At 45.5% G+C, this 12,286-nt stretch overlaps 1 protein-coding gene across 2 annotated transcripts in view; it reads right to left on the bottom strand.

Annotated features, from left to right (window-relative positions):
• The window catches only part of ADAM19 (ADAM metallopeptidase domain 19), an 86,324-nt gene that overhangs the window by 20,795 nt on the left and 53,243 nt on the right, over positions 1 to 12,286 (bottom strand). For both annotated transcript variants that reach the window (XM_020893442.2, XM_070465713.1), the window contains 5 exons: positions 9,734 to 9,805; positions 6,164 to 6,330; positions 4,128 to 4,212; positions 3,315 to 3,454; positions 1,217 to 1,394 (listed from right to left, as the gene is read on the bottom strand). In XM_020893442.2, the coding sequence (XP_020749101.2) occupies positions 1,217 to 1,394; positions 3,315 to 3,454; positions 4,128 to 4,212; positions 6,164 to 6,330; positions 9,734 to 9,805 (642 nt within the window). The remainder of the gene's footprint in view (positions 1 to 1,216; positions 1,395 to 3,314; positions 3,455 to 4,127; positions 4,213 to 6,163; positions 6,331 to 9,733; positions 9,806 to 12,286) is intronic.

Genomic DNA, 12,286 nt, shown 5'->3' on the forward strand with positions numbered 1-12,286 from the left:
ACCTCAGCCTTCGAGTGCAGGGTCAGAGTCACACCCCTGCCTGAGTAGGGCAGCTCCCCTCACATTACATACACTCCTAGCATCATGCTATTGGCTCTCCTAGCATTTACAAGAGTTGTAGTTATACATTTTTGCAGCTATTTGGTCAATATATGCTTCTGGCTTTGGACTATATACTCCTAAAGGACAGGGACCATGTCTACTTTTTTCTACCTATTTATTTTCCTATCCCATGCACATGACCTAGTATCACATACTCATCTGTTGAAGGAGAAACTACTCTGAATATAAGCCACTGGCCAAGATCACTCATAGGCTGCCCCTCAACCTCACTGGGCCCTCCATGATAATACAACTCTCTCCTTTCTGAAGGGTCTGGGCTAATCTCTCTGAACTCATGCTGGTGCAGGTGGGAAGCCTTTAAATGGTTCTTGTTTTATTAAAGTCATATACTGGCGCTTTCAAAAAGTCAAACCATAGAGAAGATTAAAAAAGCAAATAGTTTTTCCCACATAGACAGACCCTCAATCTCATCCCCACAGTTTATTCTGAATGCATAAACTACTGACACATTCTCCCACAAATTGTTCTATACGTTAGCGTTCATATTTTCATGCTTCATAAAATAGATATGAAACTATCCAGTTCTGCTTTTTGCAGAACGGCTAGCATCTGTTAGAAGTGACAGAGCTATGATATGCCCACTATTGTTCATCCTGAAGATCAGAAGGAAGGAAAGGGCTTGTACACCACCAGTTCTGCTCCTTCTTCCTCCTAGAAGCCCCTTTCAGACTTGACAGGACTTCCTATATCCCCTTTCAATCATTTCTTCTACAGGTCAAAGAGCATGAGCTTGTTATTTTAAGTATCCTCATAATGCCCAGCTTCAAGTTCACGTATCTGGCTATGGACAGCCAAGGAAGCCATGCTGTAGCTCCACTGGCCAAGACTGTGGTTTCTGGGTAGACCAGATGCTCACAAGGAGAACTCCCCTGCATTTTAGACACAGATAACTGTCAACCTCAAATTGGGAGAGTCTACATAAATGGTTCATATTTAAGGCTTACTCCCCACATGTTATTTGTGATGGGGTCTTTGACTGCCACATGTATATAGGAAATGCCTATGACTAATTTTCAAATGCATGCTCTTTAACCTTGAAATTTGAAGTCAGTGTAAATTCTTCCCCTCCCATTAACACGGCACGACACCTTACCTCCTCCTCCCCACAGTCACACTCTTCCCCATCTTCCAGGTACCCATTTCCGCATCTCCGGCCTCCATACAGCGTCCTGGTGTCTGGCATGTTGGAGAGACACATCCCCCCGCCTGACTGCAGATACCTGTCCAGTTCCCTCCTGTTGCATCTGTTGAACACTCTGGGAAAGGGGTGCCTGGGAGGAGAGCCAGGGTGGAATCAGCTAGGGGTCTGAGCATCAAGCTGCCAGAATTTCATCAATCCTGCTGCCCATGAAGCTGATTCCAGCTGCATTCAGACCCTCCACAGGCCCATGCACATACATTCTGCCCCCTGAGAACATCACCTGTACATTAACTTTCTATGAACTAAGAAATATTAACCACCCCATAATGTTTTTTTCCCCCTTTCTCTCCATGGAGGATTTATTTGAGAATCTGAAGCAATGATTTCAGCCCTTTCCATGAAGGAGTTGCAATAAATAAAGGATAACTAGTATGTTACAATACGTCTCTTGAGCCTTAGAGTGGAATAAAATTCCAGCCAACCCAAACTTTTCCTGAAGCTGATATTAGATGGAGATTTTCTTAGAATAGAAGACCAGGCCAAAAAAGGCCAAGTTTATGGGTTTAATTCTTTGTTGGGCCAGTGATCTGATCTCTGCTCTAACGATACAGGCAGCACTCCAAACTCAACCGCCCAACTCACAAACACATGGTTTGTATTGCAAGAGTGTGAAAGGCCCTGCATCCCGCTATTGGGGAAAAGAATCAAGTCATGCACTCCTTGGTGACAGGTGGGTACCATAATCTGGGTGTACAGAGGAAGAGTTATCCTGATCTCAATTACCTAAACCAAGTAAAGGTTAGACACTGGAGGGTTTCTTTCAGTTGTCAGGAATGTCACAAAAAGCTTGTCACTAAAAATTGTTAAATTACTAAAATGTCTGAACAGTTTAAAACAAATTATAGTAATTAACATAACTCTTTCAACCACCTGTCTACAAATAAGATTTTTAGATTGAGAGAGAAAGAGGTGGACTTAACAGCAAGCTTGAACCTTGTTCAAATAGCCGGGATCTGAGCACGAACCATGGAGCTGTCTCCTGCATATCGACATCATCCTTTGTGTGACACTTTCTCCACGAGGTGAGGAGAAGACACTGGAACACCAAGCAAGCTGCATCTCCTCTCAGAGACACAGCAACAGCACTCCCTGAGCAGCATGAGCAGGCCCTAACGGCTTGCCGGAGGAGGAACACAAGCTCCCACCATGACGCCTTCAGAAGAGTGACTTAGGTCCCTGAAGAACTCGGTGCTCTCTGCTGTGTGAGTCCAGACACTGGCTAAGTCCTCTGAAGCAACTTCAGAGTTCTCTTTCAACGGCTCTGGTTTAGAGATCCCTCGGGACTACAATGAGATGGAGCTGCCTTGTCCTGTTCCTTGTGGTAAACGCAGCCTGCAAGACCCCTGGGGAGTCGCCATGGGGTGTGGGGCTGCTCGCCTTCCTTCTCCTTATTCTGGAGGCGACGTCAGCGCTTCCAGTCAGGCCTAGGCGTGACAGCCCTGATCACACTTCCTTCACATGAAGGGATGAAGGGTTGTGGCTGTTATAAATGGGTTCCCAGCAAAAATTTGTGAAGTGGAAAAGACACATGTGGTCAGACCAGTTTTACAGCTGAAGACCCCCGAGGCAGAAATTCAGTGAATCTGAGGTTTCATCAGCTTCCCTGGTGGCTTAGTGGTAAAGAATCTGCCTGCCAATGCAGGAGATGCAGGTTCCATCCCAAGGTTGAGAAGACCCCCCTGGAGAAGGAAATGGCAACCCACTCCAGAATTCTTTACTGGGAAATCCCAGGGACACAGAAGACTGGTGGACTACAGTCCATAGGGTTACAAAGAGTTGGACTAAACAATAACAGGTTCTACCACACCAAAGTTTCTGCCAGAAACCTGTGCTGCTTCCACCATTTGTTTTCTTGGTCTTCTTCCCCTTCTCTCTTCAAGGCCCATGTCAAAGTATACCAGAGGCCCCCTGGGCCAGAGGCCACACTTGGGCTGCACTGGCCTCTCGCGCTCTGCCCTCCTCCCCATCGTCAGCTTCCTGCCTGACTCACCCGGTGGCAGCGGCCATGATGCACCCACCGTCAGCTGCGCTCGCTGAGCAGCAATCCGCGGAATCGTGGCTCATGCCGAAGTTGTGACCCATCTCGTGGGCCATGGTGGCGGCCACGCCGATGGCATTCTCAGAGTGGTCCTGCTCGGGGAGAGCGTTCAGGTCAAAGACAGCTCCCCTCCGCAGCCCTGCCTTTTCCTGAGCCAAGCTCTCCACTGATAATACAATTGCCGGGCATACAGGCTCAGGGACTAAAGTCCATGATCTTAAGTACCCTGCAGCATCTGTCAGTAAGCACAGGTGGACAGAGAGGGTGGCAAATAAATGCACAGCAGCCTCCTTGCTGTCCACTTCACCGGTCAGAAATGAATAGCCCAAACATTCTAAAAAACTCAGAGAGAACTTCAAAAGAAGGCAATAATTTCCTAACTGTGACTTTGAGACAGATTCTTGCTCCATAAAGATATACAGAACAACCTGAGACTTGAAATAAAAGCATTTTTAATCTCTGTATCTTATAATTTGTCAGCCCTGGTCTGGACCATATAAGAGATATAGTGATATATGATTCATGTAATTGCTTTAGGGTTCTCCTGAGTTTGAGAATTGGGGATAAATGACAATAAATGAAAATCCATCCCTTAGTACCTCCATCTCTTAGAACTTAATACCTTCATTTAAAAAAAACTTCTCTTCTTTATGTCCAACCATTTTTCCTGTAATACTTCACACACAATTATTTTGAGAAGATGACCTCCTATTTTGTAAGGCAGTTTTCCGCTTTCTGCAGCATTAATAATGGCTTGAGACTCACCATGTTGACTCCTCCAGACTGGTACACGGAGCACATGGCCATGAGGGGGGCCAGGCCGATGGTGGTGCCATGAAAGGACATGCCCCTGTGGGAAGGAAAGAGAGAAGGTGACTAGGGTAGGGGCTGAGGGGGCTGCTCCCATATGCCCAGAAGCCATCATGGCCTTCCTTGGCCCTGCTGACATTCCCAGATCATTCCCAAGGGGAGAGGTCCTGCTACTCTAAGCCAATGCGACAGTTTCCAGGTCACCACACCTCTCAATTCCTCTCACCTACTCTCTCACCGCTCTAGACAAACAGAAAAGAAAGCAAAAGGTCACTTTTTCCCACAGTATGGCCATAATCCCATCCCCTGGAAGGAAATGGGCAGGGCTTGCAAAGCTGCATCCCATTCCTGCTACAGAGGAAAAGGTCAGAGGGTAGAGATGACGGAAGGGTGGCACAGGTTCTGCTGCTGAAGTGAATCATGCCCACTTCCACCAGCTGCCAAGGTCCCCCGCCACATCCCTGGCTCTGTGGTAAGTGTACGGCGGGGGAGGGGGGGTCAGGGCAGCAGCTGTGGGCGCTGATGTTTCACTCCTGAATCACTCTGGGGCCAAGGAAACAGATGTGTCCCATCGGGACAGAGTGCAGCTGGGTGCGAGGATGAGCTGTTTCTGCCTTTGTTTTGCGACTGTGATCCTAATCTGCCAACAGCCAACTACATTCCCCTAGTTTAATACACTCTTTTCTCAGCTGTCTGCATCCAGCACAGGGGCAAAGGAATGAATAAAACACTGGTATTTTCGTGCATGCCACAAACCATGAAATTTATTTAAACGATCTACGTGGAAATTCATTACATCACACTTTCACATCTCTGTGTTTGCCTTCTTATATAGTCCATTATATCTTAGAGAGCCAAGACTATCTTATTTATTTTGGGATCATGAGAACTTAGTTTAGAATCAGACACATAGTGGGTGCTTAACACATGTTTGCTGAATTCAATGCAGATTTATCTTTAGAGAAATAATCTGAAAAAAAAAAAAAAGAAAACAACAACATGCAAATCTCTAGGAAGCCCTGTTGGTTGTCTGATAAACTCAGACATGGCACTGAGGAAGTTATACTGGAAACTGGATTCAAGGTTTTGCCCAAAGCAGGACACCAGATTTTCAAAGATCAGGCCAAAGCTTTGGTAATCAAAGACTCTTCCCAGGTAAGTATGTCATTATGAAGCAAGAACTCAGGTTTTTGGTAGAGCTATTTCCTCAGTCTCTTTTAAAGCATAAACACAGGTTTAAATGATTGTTGTTTCAGAGATATTTAGGGAACAGGAAAAAAATGGCTTTATTATGTATATGCTTTTTGTTGTAACTTCCTCAGAATACCTTTGGAAGTCAGCACTAATAAATACCAGGTTGTCATCATGGGGGACTGTCATGGGCTGCCATGACCCCATCAGTTTCTGTCCTTTTCTCTCTGGGATTGAACAAACTCCAACACAGCCACCGTCTCCTACCCCCCCCATGTCTCCCTCCTCTCCAACACACTATTCCTGCAACATCTGCCACTTGACTACCTCGCAGTTGGCCCTGAGACCCTGGGAATGACACGAAGGACAAGCCGAGAAGTCCCCTCTCCTGGGCCTGCATGGGGAGATTAACTCCTGCACTAGAACAAAACGCCATGAAGATCAGGGTGAGCCCCTTAGAAAGTCTGTTTCAAAGCAGCCATGACAGACAGTCAGTCACTTTCCAAATATACACCCAGTTGATTCAGAGACTCAACTCAATATGTCTAAGGCACTAATTTTCTAATTTGGGCTGTAAACACTTCTTGGAATTGTTATGACTCGGGCTTTTTGATATTTTCCTGAATATACTGGGCACAGAGCACATGCCTGAGGAATATTTGGTTACTGGAACGCAAAGTCAGGATAGCTTAGTCCAGCCAACTGTCAACACTGGGGAGAAAGGACAGACAGCACACACCCTGGGGGCAGGGGCTTTGCAGCCAAGGGCAAGGGTAACACATGCGGGAAAGGCTACTTACGTGATTAACTGCGCGTTGTCATGGTTCTTCCGGGTGAGCAGTTTGCGCCTCCAGCTCAGAAATGACCAGAGGGTAGAGTACGGGTTCTCAGAAACTTCACACATGTTCCCATGAGTCCACACTTCCAAGCCCACGAGGGCAATCCGGATATTCAAGGATCGGTAAAACTGAAAACACACATGGAAAGTCACAGCGTCATCTGTCGGCACCACCTTCCTAGTCCAAGTGCTCGGAGCTCAGGTTCCAGATTTCTCTTCTCTACCTGCCTCCAGGGGAGGAGGGAACAGGTGTCGCTCTTCAAATTTCTCAGAAGGGGGACAGCCTGAGAGAGGCATAATGTCCTGAGAGCAGCTCTGCCTCTGGTAGCTGAGCTGGGGTGACTTAGCTTAGAGAAACGAAGACTGAGACAGGACACAGAGTTGCTTTCAGACATGCACAGGGCTCTTAGTGGAGAAAGGACCAGCACTATTACACAAGAGCCTAAAGTGGGGCTCAGTTAAGAGGTAAAACAGACAGGCAAACACATTTCATTTCAAAATAGGAAAAAACTTTCAAAGCTGGTCAAGAGCTAAGCCTCACTGTCATCTGTAACAAGTACCCTTGGCTCATGTGTCTGGTACAATCACCCCACTCAATTCCTTTCATGGCCCTTATTTTTATATATGTCTAAAAAGTTCTCTTGTATATGAATATTTAAAACAACTTTATTTACATCATAAACCCACCCATTTTAAGGGTAATATTTTTAGTAAATTTACCAAGTTGTAAAGTGATCACCATAATCCAATTTTAGAGTATTTTCATCATACGAACAAGAAACCTTATGTCCATTTACTATCATTGCCCATTTTTACCCCTAGACTGGGGTAATAACTAATCTACTTTCTATCTCCACAGATTTGCCTTTTCTGGATATAGTCCATAAGTGGAATTACATAATACATGGCCCTGTGTGTCTTCTTTCATTTAGCATGTTCTGAGTCTCATCCATCTTGCTGTCTATATCATTCTGCCACTTCTTTTTTATTGCTGACCAGTATCCCATGCTGTGGATATACCAAATTGTATATGACTTTACTGAAAGACATCTCCCACTCATTTTGGAAGTAAATGGGTATAAATGATAATATACACATAGATGTGCTTACTCTCGAAATTTCCTTCCCCATCACTGGAAGTTCTCAGGTTTTGTAAAGGATACCACAAACAGGTTGTAAGCATGAGGCTGTAAACGTTCCAGATAATCCTCATGATTTTGTGCAATCCAGAGATCCTGAAATTCTATAAATGAGACCTGACTCTTGGGCTCCTTAAGGCTAGAGCTACATCTAATCTTTATTACACGCTATCTTTCATCTCACGCACACATAGGAAGAAGAAGGTTTTCTTTAAAGCTAAGTACTAGAAGGCACAGATACCAGAAATTCCTTGACTGGTTAAGCCCTAGAGAATATTGAGGCAGCAACTGAAAAAAAAAGTCATCTTGGGGACTTTCCTGGTGGCTCAGTGGTTAATGCAAGGGGGGCACGGGTTCAATCCCTGGTCAGCAAACTAAGATGTGGCATGCCTCATGCTTTGGCCTAAAAAAAAAAGTCATCACAGGTAAACCTAGGTCATGTAAGCAGAAGATGTCATCTCATTCCAAAAGTGGTAGGTACAGCCCCTGGTAAAAATAACAGTTGTAGCACCAATGTTTATCAAGCACTTTCTACATATTAAGGACTGAGGCTTAGAGAAGTTCAGTAATTTGCTGAATTCTAGGCAGGAAGCCGGCAGAGTTGGGATGAAGACTTGGATTATTAGACCTCAGTGTCTACTCATGACCCTACACTGAGAGATGCCCTATTTACCCAACCAGAGAATCAACTTGCCCCAGGAAATTGTAAATGGTCTCCAGATTCAGCAAAATATCAGTTGATTTCAATGGAAATTGTGATTTTCCTGTTTTGTGCCAGGTCAATCATTCCAGAAAATGAAGGGTTTGGATTCCAATTCAAACTTGCTTCACTAGGGAGCTTTTCGAGGACTTAACTTGGCTTTTTCATAGGGAAGGAAAAACATTTTAGACTGGGTTCATGATGGGGCAAATGAGTGCAGTGCATTCCAGTTTTAGTCCTGTAACAGTTCAGTTCAAGGAGCTGGGTCAGCAAGCCTGAGAGAAATGGGCTTGCCTGCCCTCACCCCCGCCAGGGGTGACCAACCTCAGCTGCAGATGAGAGAACCAAGGCTGCTTCACAAACCAGCAGGCAAGGTTGGGGACTTCCAGCAAGGATGGGGCTGGCTAGTGCCTCTCTTCTCCTTCCACTTTTCACCAGCACCCCCGATTCTAACACCCAGACCAGCTGCAGAGTCCACAAAGGAGACCCAGCCAAGTCTCCCACCTGCAGTGTCTCCAGAACAATCGACGTCACGTGGGTGATAACAGGGTCTACCCCAGGGAAACAAGCTTTTCTTATTTTCCCAGATGCTGAGTGTTTGGGTTATGGGATCATCTCGATGTTATTGTTGAGAAGTTGAAGGCTAGAGAGACGACTGGACTGGGTCCCTGGAGTCCTCCCTTCCAGGAAATGCCAATGTTTGTGTTTAACTTTCACCTGTCAATGACCAGCACTTCCAGAGTCATCTAAAGCAAAAATAGAGGGCACAGACCCTCCCATCCAATGACTCCAGAACACTACCAAATTTGCTTGTAAATCCCTAAAAATATTGAAGTTCTCTTCCTTATCCTCCAATATTAAAAAAAAAAAAAGATTCCCCCTTCAGACTTGGGATCCATGAATCCCTAGCAGACCAAGAGTTAAGCTTCAGGCATTTTCTGAGTGTCCTGAGACTGTATAATAAATGTGATCAGAGTCTCACAGAGACCTGCAATACCAAATGATTAAAATCTACTTTTTAAAACTATTTACTACTTGCCTATCAAGAGGTCACTGTCATTCTAGGTTACCTCTTCTACTTCGTTCTGCATTCTTTCATACAAACAAAATATTTCCAAGTCCCAGAACAGCCTATTCTAGTCAAATTAAAGAATCTGGGTATTTCCTAAGAGCATGTTTTAAAAGAGCCTGACCTAGGAAAGTTAACCCTCTGCTCAGCCTTTCTAAGAGACAAAACCAACTAATTTTAGAACAGTTTAACAGGCGGAGATGATACAGATTGACCCCAAGCAATCTACTCAACTTTTAAGGCAGGGATGAGGGTGAGGGTGTCAGAGGACAGTGCTCTGGGTCCTCAGCCCTGATTCAGGTTTGAGGAGGCTGTTTTCCTGGGACTTCTATATTAGACGTTGGAAAAAGGAGTCCACTGAAAAAACACAACTAATTGAAAGCTATTGGTTTAAATCAACCCTATTTTGTAAATTAAAAAACAAAACCGCAACCCAAACAAGACAAGTTACTTGGCTAGGTCCATGCAGCTGACGACTTGTCGTGAGCACCGAGCCCCTGCAGCATTGCTACTGCCTCCTGGAAGCTGCCAGGGCAGCCGCTCCAGGAAGAGGCAGGCCAGCTCCTACTGGGCAGCTCCGCTGAGGTGCTGGCACCTTTCCCACAAGTACACACCTGGTCTCACCTTATCAACGTAATTGGCGATCTCCATAAGCTTGTGTTTGGTGGCATCTTGGTCCCGTCCGTTCTTCTGAAACTAAATGGGACAAGCAGAACCAGGTGAGAACCCAGAATCCTTCCCAGGATCCCTCGTGTGTCCCATTACTTGTCTGTGAATTCCTTCATTTGCTCCCATCTTCTGTGAGCAGTCATTTCCTTAGGACTATCTCCCTGACACACATCTGTCAGCTCAGCGAAGGCAGAACCTGAGTCACATCCATCCTGGTATCTCCAGCTAACAGTTCAGGGCCGGGCATACAGTAGGCATGCAGTAGCTGTGTAGTGAACTGAACTATCTTCCTCCAGCCTGTGAGGTCGACCCTGTTCTCCTGTCCCCCTAACTACAAGGCCTTCTGCAAACTCCCACTGGGGCTTAGAGGAGGGACCAATCCAGTCCTTGCCACAATCATCACCCCAGCATGGCGCCCCCATCACACAGATCACCCAAGGACTCCATGCAGGTGATCAGTCAACATGGTCAAACTTGCTGAACACCCACAGTGTGCGAGGCACTGCACTTGGTGGGACACAAAGTGTGAGGTCCTGGCCCTAACCTTGAAGGAGCTTCAGTCAGAACACAGAGGGGATCAGAAATAACAACGAAGGCAGATTTTGTATTTAAGGAGTATGAGATTGAAACGGGCTGAGAACACCTGCACAGAAAGAACTGCAATAAGAGGCCACATGAATGACACAAAATGAGTGCTAGCAATGAGGATCTAAGACCCTGGCAAACAGGCTTCACCCGGCGCATCACTCAGATCAACTGGAAGTGCCTTCCACAGTGAGAAGGATTCTGAGACTGCAAGGGGCTCAGCAGGAAAGTGCTGTGTTCGATCAGAAATGTCTGCCAGGGTAACAGGAGGAGCACATTTCCATAGGTAGCCTCACATTCATCATGCCTGCTTCAAAAGGATAGATCATGTTTAGCTCCAATGATGAAGGAATGCTTCATGGCATAAAGATAAAATTTGCCACAACTGCAGCCTAAAATTTGAAAAGAATAGGTATGTCCCATACACTGCCGTGGTAACACAGAATTACAGTGTTACTATCTGAATTACTCTGGATATATACGAATATATGATACTTTAAACCTTCACATCCTTCCTCCATAAAATCCCACAAGAATATTCAAAAACAAAAAGGACAGACACCCTGGGGTATTTGTCTGGATAGGGGTGTGTCTCAGCCACAATACAGGGAGAAACCTGTTTCCTTTTCTCCCACTGCTTTGGGACCCTCCTGGGCCTCCATCAGAACTGCAACCAACTCACTTTCATGACTGCTTTTTACAGTTAAATTGCATGTAAGACTCTGGGACTCAGACCTTTCCAAGGTGTCAATCCTGAAGCTTCTCTTTACAGAGTCACTGCATTTCTAAACTGGTCTCACTGCACAGCAAGTCCTGCAGCATTTAGTGAATACTCATTAGAACATCAGAGGCAGACTTAATAATCATTGTCTTTCAAATATATTAATCCTATCTTCAAACAACTACCTGATAATACCACCACTGTTTAAGGAAAGTATCATGCTGTCCTGAAGAGCTTCAGGCAGGAGTCAGTCAATTTTTTTTTGTAAATGGCCAAGTTGTTAATATTGTAGACTTTGCAGTCATACTGTCTCTACCAGAATTACTCAACTCGGCCATTCTAGCTCAAAAGTAATCATGGACAGTACACACATGGATGTGTTTCAGAAAAACTTTATTTATAAAAACCTGGAGTGGGCTGGATCTGGCCATGGGCTATAGTTTACAGACCTCTGATGTTAAGAAAACAGTACCTCCCCTTTACACTTTCTGGGTAGACCAGACACTAAAGCACAGTGCATCACCTGGTCTTTCCCAACTGGCCCACGTCCTGTCTGTATCTTGAAAGTCCTTGGCAGGCCTGTTCTCACAGCTACCCTGTCTCCTCCTACAACATCCCATCTTGCTCTTCCCCTGTCTAGGCCTCCCGCTTTACCTGAGGAATGAATAAGCTGAAAACCACCCTGGGGAATTTCCCTGGCAGTTCAGTGGTTAAAACTCTGGGCTTCCAAAGCAGGGGGAGCAAGTTCGATACCTGGTCGGGGAACTAATATCCCACATGCTGTACTGCGTAGTCAAAAAATAAAATAAAAAGCTTAAAAAAAAAAAGTACCTGCTCTACCTTTCTAAAAACAAATAAACAAAAAACAAAACAAAAAGCAAAGACAAATCACTCCAAGAGCTCCAAACTAGGCCCAGGGAGCTGCTTGATCATTTCTACTGCTAAAAACCCTCTCTCCAGGCAGTAACACCATCCTTGTCTATACTCCAGATGCCAAGTGCAGAGCCCAGGAGAAAGAAGCCTGGCCTGTCTCAGCACCAGGTTATAAATCACAGATAAGGTAGCCCACCCTGTCCCTGTCTTTCCGTCCTTTCAGATTAATTCATTGTCAGGAATACACCGCTGCCTCTGGAGGATACAAGGCCACTTGGAGAGGGAGTGGGGGAAGAAGAGGTGACGGGGAGAGGGATTTGTGAGGCTGT

Source organism: Odocoileus virginianus, chromosome 3 (genome assembly GCF_023699985.2).
Source record: "Odocoileus virginianus isolate 20LAN1187 ecotype Illinois chromosome 3, Ovbor_1.2, whole genome shotgun sequence".
In the NCBI taxonomy this organism is placed as follows: Eukaryota; Metazoa; Chordata; class Mammalia; order Artiodactyla; family Cervidae; genus Odocoileus; species Odocoileus virginianus.